Below are 17,060 nucleotides of genomic sequence, written 5' to 3' on the forward strand. Positions count from 1 at the left end.
GATAGATGTGAAATCTTGAAATGTTTTCATTTATAAGTTTAAGATACCTATATGATCGACAAGAAGCAGAATTTCATTGATATAAACATTTTGTTTATTTTAAATAGGAATGGCAATTTCCTGTATGACTGTCATACAGGATTATTCAGGGAAAGCTATTTTCAAACAGTTTTTTAATGCAGTCTGTTGAAATAATCTGGACATTGAGAAATGGTAGTTATAATATAAAATGATTCAGATGAAGGAAAATGCAAAGTTCCTTTGATCAAATCTTGCCAAGAAAACCCCCTTGATGGGTTCACTTTTTTGTTGTGTGCCTTGAAGTCATTTCTGACTTAGAACAACCCTATCATGGGATTTCCTTGGCAAAATTTATTCAGGAAGACAAAGGAGAATTTGCCCTTGTCTTCCTCTGAGGCTGAGAGAATGCAACTTGCCTAAAGTCACCCTGTGGGTTTCCATGGCTAAGTAGGGATTGAAAGCATGTTCTCCCAATGTCCTAGTGCAACACTCAAAGCATGCCATGCTGACTTTAGGGTCCCCACAAGTCGGAAATGATTTCAAGGCACACAGCAACAGTATCAATGATAGCTGTAATTATAAATAGCTTGGCAGAACTTGCTTTTGAATTAGAACAAGGCTAGGCCTACTGTCATAAACTCACCCATTTTTAACTGGAGATTTTACTCTGAAACAACTCCGTCGGTTGCTGTGAGCCTGGTTAATGTTGACAAGTGGCACTTCCTGATAAAATGCTGGTCGCATCTGTACTATAGGTTTAACTGCAACTATTGCTATTAGAGCTTACATTGGATTTGATTTTCATTGGATGCTGTGAAGAGTCAATACCAGAGCAAGCAACTCTTTGTTTTGCATGAATTTACAGCATACAACATTACAGAATTTAGGTCCTAAGCCTAAATGACATTTTAAAAGAGCAAGCAAGTTTGTAGAAAAATATCCTCAGTATACCTCTCAGTAGCCGGCCTGCTTACCCTAAAGGCACCAGATCCAGTCTGATCTTGGAAGCTGGGGAAGGTCCTTGAATGGAGGGCTGCTAGGTGGCACAGTGGTGAAATGCCTTTCCTGAAGACACAAGGTTGTAAGTTCGATCCTAGAGGAAGGCTCCAAGGTCCCCTCAGCCTACCATCCTTTCATAGGTTGGTAAAATGAATACCCAGCTTGTTGGGGGCAATTGGCTTACACATTATAAACCACTTCAGGAGTGCTAGTTCACTGCTAAGCAGTATAGAAATGTACTTGTTATTGCTGTTGCCAGCAAATACCAGGTGCTGTAACCTATATTTCAGAAGAAGGAACTGCCAAAACCACGTCTGAATATTACTTTCCTAAGAAAACGCTAATTTAAAGTCTTGAGCCGCCATAGTCAGCAGGCAACCTGAAGGCTTGTGTACGCGCGCGTGCGCACACACACACACACACACACATGTATTTCAGATTTCAGAAGAAAAACAGGTCATAGTGTGTATCAAGGGCAGGCATATACAGGAAGTTAGAGGACCCCCTCAGTCCCCTTGTGGGCTGCATCACTGTAATGACTGGAAATTTGAAATGACATTCCAAGAACTGGAAGTCACCTCTGGCTGAGTTGCCGAGTGGTTTTCTACTGGGGGGAGTATAAGAATGCAAAATCTTGATTCCTGCAGCCTTGGTTAAAAAACCAACAATGCCAAACATATTTCAAGCAATTTTTAAAATAACTCAGGGGTCTGGGGGCCAAAGGGCCACATAGGAAGCCCCTCCTCACTGTGTGCAATTCACATGATGCAGACACATTCATTTCCTGCATCTGGAAAAAGAACAGCAAATTTTCATGGATCTGTAATCAGATAGAGCACAGTGATTTTGTTGTTAAATGAAAGTAGAGAGCTACGTTTGTTATCTGTAATAAAATTATAATCAGTATTTACAATAAAGAAAATATTCTAAAATGCTTAAGAAGGTTTCTTAAAACTCCTTCAGATTCTTTTATGACATTTAAGTAGTTGGGAGTTAAAGGTAATTAACTATTGTAAACAGAAACTTGTTTTGTTAAATTTAAAAGAATGAAGTAGTCATCATGGTCAAATCAGCTTTTAGGGTCCTAGTGTGTTAAAGAAATAATTGAATAGACAAGCATGCTAGGCAATAAAGTTGGTTTAAAAAATGCACATCCTGCATTATAAACTGAAGCCTGCTAATTGTTGTTAGTTCTAAAGAGTGCTTTAATGTTTTTAAAATGAGAAATCTCTTAATATGGAATGTATAGGAAAGAATCCTTTCAGTTTGAACTCAGCGGTGAACCATAATTTTCAAAACCTTTTGATAGTCATAACAAAACAAAAGAAAAATGCTTTTAAAACTGAGCTGTTTTGCTGTTGTAGAATAGCTGAGACATTAGGAGAGAGATAGCAGGAACTTACAATAAGTAGAAGTGCGACAAAGGACTGTCAAGTCCACAAGAGAGAAGTAGTTCTGGGACCCACTAGGATATTTCTGGAAAGGCTACAAACATTAAAGAACTAGAGAAAAACAAGGTGTTTGTCAAAGGTTCTTTGAGCAAGGACTTTAACTGATAGGGAAATCTGTGCAATGAAATAACGGCAACTAACTGTTCTGTAAAATAAATCTTTAAAAATAATTGCTAGTTATTCAATCGTCTTCTGTAAGCCTAATCCAATTATGAGTGCATTGTGTGTGTCTACATATATGCTAATCCATTGCATATGCAGCCCTGGGCATTTCTAAGTTTGCACGGATTTCACAGAGGAACTTAAGACTAACTGCTCACTTTCCTCTAACAGTATAATTACAGTTGGCCCTCCGTTTTCACGGACCCCCCTCCAAAAAAACTGGAGGCTCATGCCTATCCAAGCCCATAGAGTTGAATGGGGCGCATGTCCATGGGCATGCGCAGGGCACAACCATAGGGGCACACCCCATTGGAAACATTGGATACTCCTCCGTGAGTATTCAAGGTCACAGATCCCAGATTCGTGAGTTGGGAGGGATGACTGTATTTCTATTGAACTATGAATCAGTACTTAGTTTAGTTTGTCCCACTAGATTGCAACTAGCTTTTTACCACAGAAGTAAAATATGGGCTTCTCTGTTGTTAAATATTCCTGCTAAATTTATTGATAGAAACCGATTATGCTGTAGTGTACATGAATTATTTTTTTTTACTCTAACTCTGTTTCTTGTGTATATATTTATTTTCAGACTTTCTTGCTGGATATGTCTCTTCATCTTGGTTTAGTAAAAAGAAGAATTGCTTGACATTATAATGGATCTTAAGCGGTACTATCAAGAAAACAGGCTTTCTAATATTTATGTCTGAGAAGTGGTACAGCTTATTACATACAACAATGACAACCTCTCATATGAATGGACATGTAACAGAAGATTCAGATAATGAAACAAAAAATGTGGATCTGGTACCACTTGAGGAATCTCAGAAGCATAGAGAAATGGCTGTTGATTGCCCTAGTGATCTGGGCACCAGGATGATGCCACTGCGACGAAGTGCTCAACTTGAGCGGATTCGACAACAGCAAGAGGACCTGAGGAGAAGAAGGGAAGAAGAAGGAAAAAAACAGGAACTGGACCTTAATTCTTCAATGCGTCTGAAGAAGTTAGCTCAAATTCCTCCCAAAAGTGGAATAGACAATCCGATATTTGATACAGGTGAAAATGTTATTTTGGAGAGCCCACATTGTGCTGTGAAAATCCTAGGTATGTATGTCTTTTGAGTGAAGTGAAACTTACAGAGGAATATATTAATTTAGGATTCTTAAAGTCTTTTCAACATGAACACCATGCATATTCTTGTTATTAGTCTGATAATATATTTAATAGTCACTGATGGTTCAAAACAACATGAATTATCATAATGATAAAGGCTGTTTGGTTTCCATTTTCACTGAGACAATCAACAGCTGTCTTAACTATTTTTCTATAGTAGCCACTGATGTGGGAGCTTCTGGACATAGTAATATCTGGTCATCAGTGCTACATACTGATATCTGTGCATATAGATTTGATCATGTGGGAAATCTAACATTTTTTTAAACACTGTAAATATTTCTAGATCAACTAATAATTCTAGTTACACTAAAATAGTAAATTAAAAACATCAGAATAGATAAAACAATACATGTTTAAAACAAAAGATACTGTGGCAGAATAAAACAGTGTCACACAAGAGTATAGTTTGTGTAAACAAAAAGGCATTTATTTGTTTGGAGTTTCTTGAGGAGAATAAGCTGAGACTCTGGAGAGAACATTGCTAAGCTGGGTCACCACATGCTCTTGTGGCAGAGCTAAAAAATACTGGAAACAAATTCAATTTAAAATAAAAGAAATATTAGAAGTTCAAACCAGAAGTCTTACTTAATTTATTGGATAACAGGACAGAGAAAAACTATGATAAAATTATTTTTTATATGTGAACTGCTGCAAGAATGATATATGTTCTATATTGGAAACTAAACAAGATACCATATGTAGATGAGTGGTTAATCAATCTGTATGGTATGATGGAAAATTATTTGTTATCTATGAAACTGAGGAAAAAACGCAAGTCAGGAGTCATTGGAAGAATGGGGGAAAGTTCTTGCATATATGAAGAAAAATCGAAGTGATATAGGTCCAAAACTCACTGCAGAAATAATCCAATTTCAAACTGGTTTAGCTGCCCTGGCTCAGTGCTAGGGAATCCTAGGAATTGTAGTTTATTATGGCGCCACAGCTATCTGTCAGAGAAGGCTAAATGTCTCACAAAACTACAGTTCCCAGAATTCCCTAGTATTCGGCCAGAGCAGTTACAGTGGTCTCAAACTGGATTATTTCTGCAGTGTGTTTTGAACCGTAGCAAAGCAACCAAACTAAAGGGTTCTGCCAAAGAAAATTTATGTATGTAAAATGTAACCCTCTTGCAGTTACCAATAAACACTTCTGTAAAGAAATAAGGGGTTAAATAAACCCTGGGGTAAAGTAGGCAGTAAAATTTCTAAAAAGGTATAAATACCCCACTGAAAAATGAGCAATTGCAAAGAATAAATATATAAAATATCCAAACTCAAGGTTAAAGTGATCGACCCTGGAACAGGAAAGCCAATAAAATTTCTAAAAGGGTAACAATACCCCACTAAAAGTTTTGCAAATGTAAAAAATATAATCATAAAATGATATTAAACACTCAAGGCCAGATGCGTTTCGACAACAGTCTTCCTCAGTGGCCTGCAACCTTTCAAAATATAATATATCTGCTCATCAGCTCCCACAATGTGTCTGTGCTCAATTCAAAAGCAACAATGGGAATAGAGATAGATTTGGTAAAATTGTTGGGTTAAATGCAAAGTTTGCTAACGTTTAGTTAAATGTCTTATTTGTTTGTATTTTTTGATGTGATTTGATGAAAGAAGAAACAGAGAGGTAAGTTACTTTAAGGGCAAGTAGCAGGATAAGACAAAAGTGAAGAGTAAACATAAGAATATTTGATATATGAAAACTAAGAAAGATATTTGGAAAATGGAAGACTTAGGAAGTAATAAATGGGAAGATTGATTGCAATAGAAAGGCGGAGAAGATAGATACAAGGAAGATAGGTATGTATGTAATTAGGTCTGTATATATGGAAATGCACGTGAAAATGTGTGTTCTTATCTTTTTCTTTTTAAATGAAATGGAAATAAAATTATATTTTTAAAAAAGTTGGGTCACCACAGTAAAAAAAAAAGTCTCTCTTACTGGCAGCCACCTAGCTCACAGTAGTTCATGGTGGCAGTGGGAAGAACAATTTTAAAGGTCATCTTAGTACACCAGAAGATTGTGGGGGAGTATGTAATCTTTCAGATACCTGTGTTTCAATTCACATTGGGCTCAAAAGTCGGCCGTGAACCAGTCAAATATTGTTCAATTTTGGAATTGTTCAAATATTGGTGAAGTATTACCCGTAATCAACCACACTTAGCCTCTTAATAACTGTATTTAGGACTAACTCTAGATGTCAGGCAGTCTTCAAACACAGCCTCACTGTTATTCTTTACAGTATGCATTACAGAATTTTAATCTGGAATTTGCTAGCGTATAACTTGCTAGGAAATCTCTATCCAGGAGGGACTGCAGTTGGTTCACCAGTTGGAAGTAGTAAAATTCTGTGTGCCACAGATACCACCTGAGCCTCTGGTAACAAAATTAGTTTTCAGAATTGCCAGAGTGTAAAAGTGAACTTTTAGTGACTCTGGACTGCAACTCCCATCTGCCCCAGCCAGTATAATTACTAGAGATGAATTCTGGGGACTGTTGTCCAACACCATCAGGAGCTCTACATTATTCCCATCCCTGCTTTATTACAACCACTTCCAATGTTTAAAGGAGTTTGATGGCATTTTATCTTCATAAATGTGTTTTAGCAAGTAAACTAAATCTCTAACTGTGATGGCTAGTGAGGAAAAATATTACCTTAAAATGGCATTGGTTCACTTTATTTTCTCAGGCAAGCAACTAGATCTGTTGTGTTCAAATTCAGTAAACCTTTCATTATTCTTTCCATCACTTTTTTTCTGCAATCTGTTTATGATTAATTTGTTCACAGAAGGCTCACATTTCATAGAGTCCCAAGTGAAAAATGCTACCAAGTTTTAATCCTTTCAGATTTCACTCATGACTGTTCTGTTCTTGTGAATTAAAATGTCATGCAGGGAGGATTAATATATGTGAAAGCCATCACAGCAGGTATAGCATGGCTTAATCTTTGAGGAGATCCCTTTCGCTAACAAGAAAAACTCTGCCAGATGGTACTTTATTGGCAGCGGAGAAGAAATGGTTCTTTACTGTACAAAGGTTTGAAGAAGCCATCTGAGCAGGGTTTCCAGTTTAGGATTGATTTGGGGTACCTTCCACTGCAGCTCTTGTTGCATCTGTGATCCTTTTTGATGCCAGATGGTTGGCACAGGATAAAGCCACCCTAAAAATATTGCTGCAGCAATTTTTAGGCTACTTTTCATCCTGTTCATAGACAGTCCCAGTATCAGTGTTGGAAACGAGATCTCTGGCTAGTGCAATAGGAATAGCCCCAGAATACTAGAATTCCTTTGATTTAGGGCCAGATATTTAGCACCAGTGAAGGTTCCCAGCATCAGTGGAGGCAAACATCGCCTTCAGAGAAAGCTTAACGGTCAAGCCTTGACATCAGTGTTGTGTATGTGCCTTCAAGTCACCTATCTACTTATGGCAACCCCATGGATTTAATAGAATTTTTTAGGCAGAACGAATGAAAACAAGAACTCCAGAGATGGTCTAAGTTGAGACTCTCTGTGTTAGAGAGAATCTCAGCTCCAAAATGAATATTCTGCCCAGATTGTTATTCCTCTTGCAAACAATTCCAATTATCTGTAATGTTTGTTTGTTGTTGTTAAATGCCTTCGTGTTGATCTTGTTGATGGCGACCCTGCTGATGAGACATCTCCAGGACCCCCTGTCCTCCACTGCTCTGCCCAGCTCCTGCCAACTCATATTTGTGGTCTCTTTAATAGAGTCCATCCATCTAACATGTGACATCCCTCTTTCTACTTCCTTCCACCTTTCCTAGCATTGTTGGTTTTTTTTTCCAACAGTTCATTCCTTCTCACGATGTGTCTGAAGAATGGCAGCCTAAGTTTTGTCATCTTGGCTTCCAGGGAGAGTTCTAGCTTGGCCTGCTCTAGACCCATTTGTTTGTCTTCTTGGCTGTCCATGGAATCCACAACACTCTTTTCCAGCACCACAACTCAAATGAATTATTTTTTTTAACTGTCCAGCTCTCACATCCATACATGGTAATAGGGAATACAATAGCTTGTATGATTCTAACTTTTGTGTTGAGTTGTGTATCTTTACATTTTAGGATCTTTCATAGATGCCCTCCCCATTCTTAATCTTCTCCTGATTTTCTGGCTGCAGTCCCTATTCTTATCAATGTTTGATCCCAGATGTGAGAACTCTTTTACTATTTATGTTTCCCCATCGTCTAGTTTGAATTTGTGTAAGCTGACTGTGGTCATTATTTTTGTTTTCTTTATTTTCAACAGTAAGCCTGCCTTTGCAATTTTTTCTTTCATCTTCCTTAGTAGTTGTTTGAGGTCTGTGAGGTTTTCTGCTGATATTATGGTGTCATCAGCATATCTCGGATTGTTGATATTCTTTCTCCTATTTTCACTCCTCCTTCTTCTGTGTCCAAGCCTGTTTTTCTTACAATATGTTCTGCATGTAGCTGGAATAAGTAGGGTGATAAGATGCAGCCTTGTCTGCCCTCTTTGCCAGTTGGGAACCATTCTGTTTCTCCATATTCTGTTCTGATTGTAGCCTCTTGTCCTGAGTACAGATTCCTCATCAGGACTATCAGATGTGTTGGCACTCCTATGTTTTTAAGGGCGCTCCATAGCCTTTCATAATCTATGCAGTCGAAGGCTTTGCTATAGTCTATAAAGCACATGCTGATTTTCTTTTGGAATTCTCTCATGTGCTCTATTAGCCATCATATGTAATGATACTCTGTAATGATACCCCATATAAAAACTGGCAGAAAGATCTTCCTAGGTTTAGATGGCAGGGCAAGAAACCATGAATTAAAATTAAAATTGCTGCAATACGATAAGACGAGAGGTGGATTTGAAATTCCAGAGTTTCAGTTATATTACTCTGCTTTTTCACTTGTTTGGATTAAAGGGTGGATAACATTAAGAAATGAAGGACTACTGCAGTTGGAAGGCCTTGACTTGAGATTCATCTGGTATGCCTACATGTCGTATAATAAAGTCAAAGCACATGCTGAGTTCATAAAACACGTATTCAAAAGAGAAATTTTGAGAATCTAGAACAGATTTAAATCATTACTGTGCCCTGAAACCCCACAATGGATATCAATCCAGGAAGCATTTTATAGAATTGACAAGAAAACAGCAGAAGAGTGGTTGAACTGCTATGAATTATTAGAATTAGAGAAACGAGAATACAGATTCAAGATACAAAATGAATTAGCTTCAGAAGGCCATGAGATGCAATGGTATAGACATAGACAATTATTAGAAAGATTTCATGTAGATCAAAAATGTCCAGGTAGCAAACTAATGAGATTGGAAGTAGAATAAAAACTTTGTGCAGATGATGAAAATTTACAAAATGCATTGAAATTGGAACAGACAGATGAACAAATTAAAAATTGCATGATTAAATGGGCACAGAATATTAGCTATAACATCGAGATAGACAGATGAGAAAGAATGTGGAAGGTGAGATTTCAGGGTATGTTATGCTCTTATGGAAAATTTCCTAAAAATGATGAGTAGATGATATCTGTTCCCAGTTTAAATTGCCGAAATGTTTAAAGGAGCAAAAAAATCTATGCTGGAAATGTTGGAGACATATTGGATCCTTCTACCACTTATGGTGGACTTGTGATAAAGCTAAGAAGTTCTGGAAGCAAATGCAAAACATTTAAAATGAATATAGATCTAAATTCAGAGTTATTCTTACTAGGAATGTCAAATGATCAGATTGGAGTCCTTAATTATAACACCATGCGTTCTATGATATTGGTGGCCCAAGTGTTATATGCTAGCAAACGGAAATGCTCAGAAACACCATCTAAAGAAGAATGGCAAAAATGGAAAAACTATCCATTATGATTAGAGAAAAGCACCAGAAAAATTTCTGAAAGATGGAGATCTATTTATTGAGTTCTTTAAAAAGAAATGAGGGAAGACAATAAAAGTAACTTTTGAGTTTGAAATAGCTGTCCACTCTTGTAAATGTAAAGGAGTAAACGCTTTGACTACTGTTGAAGAAGTACATAAAAGATCCATGTTTTAAATATGGGGATGTGGGGAGTTATGGGATTGTGTTCTGTTGGTTTATGTTGTTTTAGTTTGTGTTTGTATATACCTGCTTACAAAAGCAGCCCTTTTTTAGTCCTCTATATCAATCCCATCGGTATCTTGCAGCAGGTACTGAAGTGACAGAATAATTTTAGCTTGCTTTAAAGCAAGATGAAGCCCTGGATACTCTAAAAAGGCACACCTTATTATGTATAAACTGTAGATCCTGGTGACCATATCAGTATAGGTCAGCAGCAGAGTCTGTGCAATGCATGTGATATACCTCATATATTGAGTCCTTGTTTGGAGGAAAAGGTAGGGTTTAAATAAAGATAATATTACTTACATAGTATCACTAGTGATCATGAATCTATAACAGCTGATATAACTACAGTGGACCCTTGTTATACGCTGGGGTTTGGTTCCAAGATCCCCCGTGGATAACAAAATCCATGGATGCTCAAGTCCCATTAAATATAATGACATAGCAAAATGGTGTCCCTTATAAAAATGGAAAATCAAGGTTTGATATTTGAAATTTATACTTTTTTTTCAACATTTTCAAACTGTGGACACTTGAATCCATGTATAAGAAATCTGTGTATAAGAAAGGCTGACTGTAATAAGCTAAAGTGTTTTTACAGATAACCTCATTGTGCTTTGTTGACATTGCACAGATTGCCTGGTCTTAATACAATTAGGTGTAGTAATATGCATGAGATCAAAAGCATTCTTCTGTAACATTTCTGGCATTGAGCAACATCAGCAAAATGGAAGTGTATCTTCTAGCTAAAAGATTTAGTTACAGATCCAATTCTGTGAGTGTTTACTCAGAAATCAGTTTCATTGTGTTCAATGGGGCACACTCCCAGATAAGTATGTACCGGAGTGCAGTTTTAGAGTGTATCAAGAAAATTTCTGGTAGAGATTGTTATACCCATTGCCTAGGTTTATGTAAATTGGGAGATGGTGTCTCTGAAAAAATGTTGTAGAGTTAAGACAGAAGCCGATGTTTTGTGTAGAATTAAAATCTAGAAAACTCTGCCTTCTGATTTTCTTTACCTATGTTTTAGGGCAGCAAAAAGCTTTGTTATAGATGTTCTTAAACACTGACAGTCAAGTGATTCAAAATAATACATTGATATCCTAGCTACTAATTGTTTAAATGTTTATACTTAGCTTTTTTCAATCTCAATGTCAACATGTTTCTGGTTCATTGAAAGGAGTTTGCATTTCCATGTGCTGTTGCATTCTTCCTGTGTTAAGGCTGGGATGCTTTACATAATAAACCAAAAGATAAACATCAATTCATGATAATCCATTATTTGGGAACTCATAGGGAAAGTACTGTACATTATGTGTAGCATTTTTTAAATTAAATGTAATCTAGAGCTCAACTTTCTGACCAATTAAATATTTAACTTACAAACAAGTAGAAGAAATGAACACTAAAGAGCTGAATTGTAGTTTATTTCTGAAAGCTTGCATTCTGTGTAACCATGCCCTGTTTTCCTGCTTTCTGGGTACTTCTGAATTTGACAGTTTAGCTGAACTTCAAACCAAAATTCTAGCTTGCCTTGAAAGCTGTCAAACTCTGTTAAGATGTGTGGGTGTAGCGAGCAGCAATACTATTTTTATTTTTAGTTGTTTGGAAAGGAGCAGTACTGTACATGATTGCAAATACGATTTATGAATGTGATGCTCTTTGAGAAATTTATTATACAAATATGTATCCTCAGATCTTGAATAACCCATGTTGTTCAGTGGCCAGTAAAATTAATCTGCATTCTAAGCAGTGCTGGTTTATACAGAGTGCTCCTGTTTTTATTTGTTTCTTTAATTTATTTTCAACATATAAATAAGTTACAACTTGAATTTTGTGTTGTAAGGAATAAGCAAGGAATTCAAGCTCCCCCCCCCCCCAACACACACACACTTCTTTTATTGAACACATCTTCATGCAATGTTTGTTATATGCAAGTTGTGTGATGCAGGTCCCAGGAAGAGCAAGTCGTTGATTTGTTAATAGACCATGTTATTCCAAAACGCAGATGTATTTCATCTGGTAGAATACATATTATTGGCTGTTCATTTCTTCAAAGATGCCTCATACAGCATTTATTTAATGTGACCCAGGAGCAATTTCCTTTCCCTCCTTCTTCTCTACTTTCCTCTGATGTTAAAAAAGTATCCACCCCTACAGTTGCACATCTTTTTTATTCTCTGTTATTCTTTGGAATGATACACACACTGAATACATTCCTCTTGATGCTGATGCCAGAGAAAAAAGGTTCAGTCTAACATATAACAGAAAATAAAAGGAATATCAGGTAGGACATTTAACAGATCTGTATTAATGAGAAGAAACCTTGCTTTATTATGAACAGTCTGCAGCATATTGGCCAGGACACAGATGTGTGTGCATTTCTAAACAGGCATAGGATAGAAAGTACTTTACTTCTGGCTGTAGCCCCTTCCACTTCATGGGGTGTTGTTCCAGAGACTTCTAACTTGTGTGCACTGCCTCCACAAGAGAGGAGCTTTATAAAAAGCTCACGTGCATATGCAGAATATCATAATATGGTGCTTTGAATTTCAGCCTGTTTCTGTTTGACTGGGGAGAGTTGTGAGGATGGAAATTAAGCATTAATTTGTGACCCTGATTAATGCATTAAGTCAGAAACATGGGAGTTTCTTACATTAAGGCATAAATGTCAAATTGATTATTAAACCTGGAATGCTGTTTTCATATGTGACTGTTTATGAAGTAAAATTGAAAATATCCCTCTTTCCTATACTCATTCTGCAGAAATACTTTGCTGTTATATCGTTTCAACAGTGATATTCTTTCTTAAATCTCTATAAGTGTTTTCTTGAAGGCTGGTGAACTACATCCTTTGGTTTGTAAAATAATATATGCTTATGTGGGATCACATCCCATTGAATTCAGTGGTGCTTCCTTCTGAGTGGACAGACATAGGAGTGCATTGCTAACATCTGACAGCCCACTCTTCTGAAACCTTAAGTTGTAGCAGTGCAAACTGTGACTTACCCTGCTGTACCTAAAGTGGAATCTTGTCACTTACAAGAACTGTGGTCTGTATTCCTTTTGCTACTTCTGCAGGAGAGGGAATGAGAGAGAGAATATACAGTAGGATAAGAATGATGGTTCATGTGCTTTATTGTTTGATGATAGTATAGAGAAGTAAATTGTTAAGTAAGCTAGAGGTAGTCTAGCCCTCACATGTGCCTGAAGAAATGTTACTGAAGTATTAATTAAAGATGATAATAGCACGTACTCCCCAAGTATAGAATTTGTCACCTTTTTTGCTCTTGAGTTTCACTGTTTTAGATAAAATAACAGTAGCTATGATCTCCCACTTAATTTTAAATATTACTTAGTTTAAAACTCCTCTGAGGGTTGATAACAAAATCATTTGACATCACAGACTTCATACTTTTGGAGGGTAATGAAGTGAGATAAACATCATTTATGCTCTCGTGGGAAACTATGATTTCAAGAGTTTATCTTCTGTTATCTTTTCTTTTTATGTTTCAGTATTGATGATGTGCTGTGCTACATCTTTCTCTGGTTGCTCTTCTTCCTTTTATCCTTCCTAAGAAAATTCTGTGGATATTTAGCCAGCAGACAAGTCTTGACTTTACCTCAGTAGTGCTGATGCAATGCTTAATTTTTCTTCTTTTGTGTAATCTGAATATGGAATAGAGATACCCTGGTGATAAGTATCCTTTATGTTGAGAATAATTTCATGAATGCAATTAGTTATTCATGGAGACATTATTCTTGCATGGTATTGGACTTCCTAGAGGAAAGACATGCTACTTCAGAAGGTGATTAGATGTATTCTGGGATGACTATTGGTTTACCCCTCAAACAAGCTAAGATTTGCATGCATTGAATGACCCTTGACAAGTACATTGAATGATCTACATTAGATTTGTGCTGGTGACCACATCTTTGGTGCCCCAGCATAACAGTGTGACAACCTAATTACTTCAGGAATAGCTACTTGCTTTGGACTTATATGTGTGTGTGGCTTTTAAATGAGCTGAGGCATCCTTTTCTGTTCCTTTAACACAAGACTAGGGAACTTGTGGGCCTCCAAGGAACCTGTTGCTGAATTACAGGTTCTGTCATGCTTGAATAGGGGAACCTGTTGCTAAATTACAGGTTCTTGCATGCTTGAGTATTTGCTATATTGGTAGGGCCTCAAAGGAGTTGAAATCCAGCAATATCTGTAGGACCACCCTGTCCTGATATCAGTGGGAATTAATACACAGTATTCATATCCAACCACACAGTATTAGGCTGCTTGCACACAACAGCATGTAAAGTTATCTGACCAACTTGTTGGACTACAATGCCAGGCTTTTGCTTATTATGTTCCTACTTCCAAGAATAAACAATTTCGGTGATTTTTCTCCTCACTTCTCTAGTGGTTGTTATTAGTGCAATTTGTGTCAATGTTGTGTGTGAAAACCTACTTGTACAGATATAAGTGCAGGTTTTCTGTATTAAAATGTGTTTGGAGTAGAATATATTCTCTGCTAAACAACGTTTTTGCATATGAGAGAGTATTTTGTGCTAAGGATGCTGATTCCCATACAAAAATACTACTTTTGCATAGAAAATACTTGTCTTTGCTCAATGTGTTTCTGGGTAGAAAAAAATGTCCTTCTGTGCAGATTTTCTAGAATTAATTCTACCAGTTCTATTCATTATCTTTGCTCTGGTATCTTAAGTGACTGGGCATCTTTTTTTTCATCAAGTATGGAAATATTAACAAATATTCTTCATATGTCTTGTGTTACATTTTCTTTGTACTGGATTTTGGGGCTCAGGTGACATAACAGATGAGTGGAAGAATGGAATCTTCCCCATAACAAAAAAACGTACTAGCCATTACATGTCGAAGTAATTAATTATTATTATTATTATCATTATTATTATTATTATTATTAACCTTTATTTATAAAGCGCTGTAAATTTACACAGCGCTGTACATACAATCTTTTTAATTGGACGGTTTCCTGCCCTCAGGCTTACAATCTAAAAAGACACACACAAAAGGAGAAGGGAGTTATGGTGGGGAAGGGGATGAGGGTCAGCAGTTCTTCTACCTCCGAGGCCTGGATCAGGGGAGATGGACTGGAGGGAGGGCTTGGCTTCTTAATGGATGGTAAACTTCTTCCAGGGAGGCCTGTTGGAGTTAGCCTGCCTCTAGTAGGATAATACATATAAAATACACAGCAATGCAGGAATGATTCAATAAAACAGGCAACAAAAGAACATCAAATAGCAAGTGACAATTATGCAATGCCTGGGAACGCTTCTCTGAACAGGATGGTCTTCAACTCCGTTTTGAAGCTGGTTAAAGAAGTGATGGCTCTTGCTGTGGGGGAAGAAGGTTCCGAGAGTGAGGGGCAGAGAGTGAAAAGAGGCGAATCCGGGTGGGGCAGAGGAAATCCTGGGCTGGGACGCAGACCTTGACTACCAAAATGGAGGGCCCTAGTGGAGGTGAGGAGAAAGAAGGTCTGATAAGTAAGGAGGGACCAGCCCATGGAGGGCTTTAAACGTCAACAGCAGGAGCTGTACGTATTCCATGGGAATTGGCACTTATGGACACTTGTATTATGACTTGACCTGAAGTGAAGAACAATATTTCCCAAAAATCCCAGTGTTTCCCAGTTTTATGGGGGTATAAGAAAAATGTTATGGTAATACAAATAATTTTTAAAAAAGGAGTTTCTAGTTTGTGACTTTTATGAAGTCTTGCTTATCTGTTTCAGCTTTGTCTTACTGCATGTGTTTTTCAGAGTGAAGGGCATTTTTTAAAAAAAACTGTCTGTTAATCACAGTTGATGCAATGGGTCGATTGCTGAATCTGGTTATGTACCTCCAGGCTAACTAATGTGTATCTATTTCTTTTGCAGAAGTTGATGAGCTTCTGTCTTCACTAAGCATGTTCAGCACACACTGTTAGATCCCCAAAGTCAAGAGGAAATTGCTCTAATTTTACAGCTGTGCAAAACACTGACTTTCAAAATGCATTTAAAATACACAATGCTGTTACTGTGCATATGAACAAAGCCAGTCCTCCATACCCTCTTATCTCCAATGCTCAAGAGCTTGCACAAGAGGATGTATTATATACATTTCCTTCTAGTGATTAATCTACTATCAGATTATTCAAAATTGTCAGTTTTAGGGTGTATATATTTTAAGAAGAAATTATGCATATTGTAAGTAATTATATATCAAGAATATAGATTTGAATTTTGCCTGTTATTGATTATCATCAAATACTCATCCGAATACCGTCTTTTCAGCTTCTGCTATGGTTCCATTTTTCTGTTGTTCTAAACATTTTAAATGAGTAAACAAACATAGAGAAAACAGAGATATAGAGTGAGCATGAATTGTACATTTTTTCATTGCTGCAAGACTGCCAGTAGGAGATACTGAATGTGCATATTTTGCATATGACTAGCATAACGAAGTTATATACTGTATGTCCACATGCATACATTGCAGTGTTGGATCTAGGTTTTAAATATGAAGCTTGACTGGTGGAAATGGACTTGTCTGTAGCCTCCTTCCTAAGGCAGTCCCTTGAAAGGGCTACACAGAAGGTCATGGGATGCTGTTGAGTGTGGTGAGCTATGGTGTGGGAAGTAGGATTGCCCAAATGGAGCCTTCTGCTAGTAGATGCCAGATCTCAGTCCTGTCTAAAGTTCATGATCACTTATTAATGTACATAAAATATGTTTTTCATTGTCAGGAAAACACAAATTGCTCTTTAAACCCAGGATTTGAAGAAGCTGTTTAGAGTTCTTGTGGAGCAGATTTGGGATGACATATTCAGACTAAGTTGGTAACTGCACTGATGCTCTCCACTAAATGTGTAAAGTATAAGTATTCACTGGTGTTTGTTTCATGGCAAGAAAGATGTTTCGGTTGCTTGGGAAACCATATTGGGTAGAATTCAGGCAGCCATAAACTGACTGCAGAACTATTTGCTTTTCAGTAGTATTCATGGGCAAAGAAGGGCAGGTGTTTGTCAGTGTAGAAATGTCTTTTTCTGCACAGAAAAATTACATGTAGCTTTGTCAAAAAGTAGTTTTCTGCAAAGAAAATTGTGTCCTGTATAAAAGAAAACAGAAACAGTGATGCGAAACAAT

At 37.0% G+C, this 17,060-nt stretch overlaps 2 protein-coding genes across 19 annotated transcripts in view; both read left to right on the top strand.

Moving 5' to 3' along the window:
- Positions 1 to 17,060, top strand: part of GPHN (gephyrin) — a 671,572-nt gene that overhangs the window by 564,690 nt on the left and 89,822 nt on the right. The window lies entirely within an intron of this gene.
- Positions 1 to 17,060, top strand: part of PALS1 (protein associated with LIN7 1, MAGUK family member) — an 81,406-nt gene that overhangs the window by 31,458 nt on the left and 32,888 nt on the right. Inside the window, 4 exon segments of the mRNA XM_042462743.1 lie at positions 3,223 to 3,735; positions 15,813 to 15,833; positions 15,836 to 15,898; positions 15,901 to 16,022. Of these exon segments, the coding sequence (XP_042318677.1) occupies positions 3,333 to 3,735; positions 15,813 to 15,833; positions 15,836 to 15,898; positions 15,901 to 16,022 (609 nt within the window). The 5' untranslated portion in view covers positions 3,223 to 3,332.

The sequence above is a fragment of the Sceloporus undulatus genome, chromosome 1, assembly GCF_019175285.1.
Source record: "Sceloporus undulatus isolate JIND9_A2432 ecotype Alabama chromosome 1, SceUnd_v1.1, whole genome shotgun sequence".
NCBI classification, from domain to species: Eukaryota; Metazoa; Chordata; class Lepidosauria; order Squamata; family Phrynosomatidae; genus Sceloporus; species Sceloporus undulatus.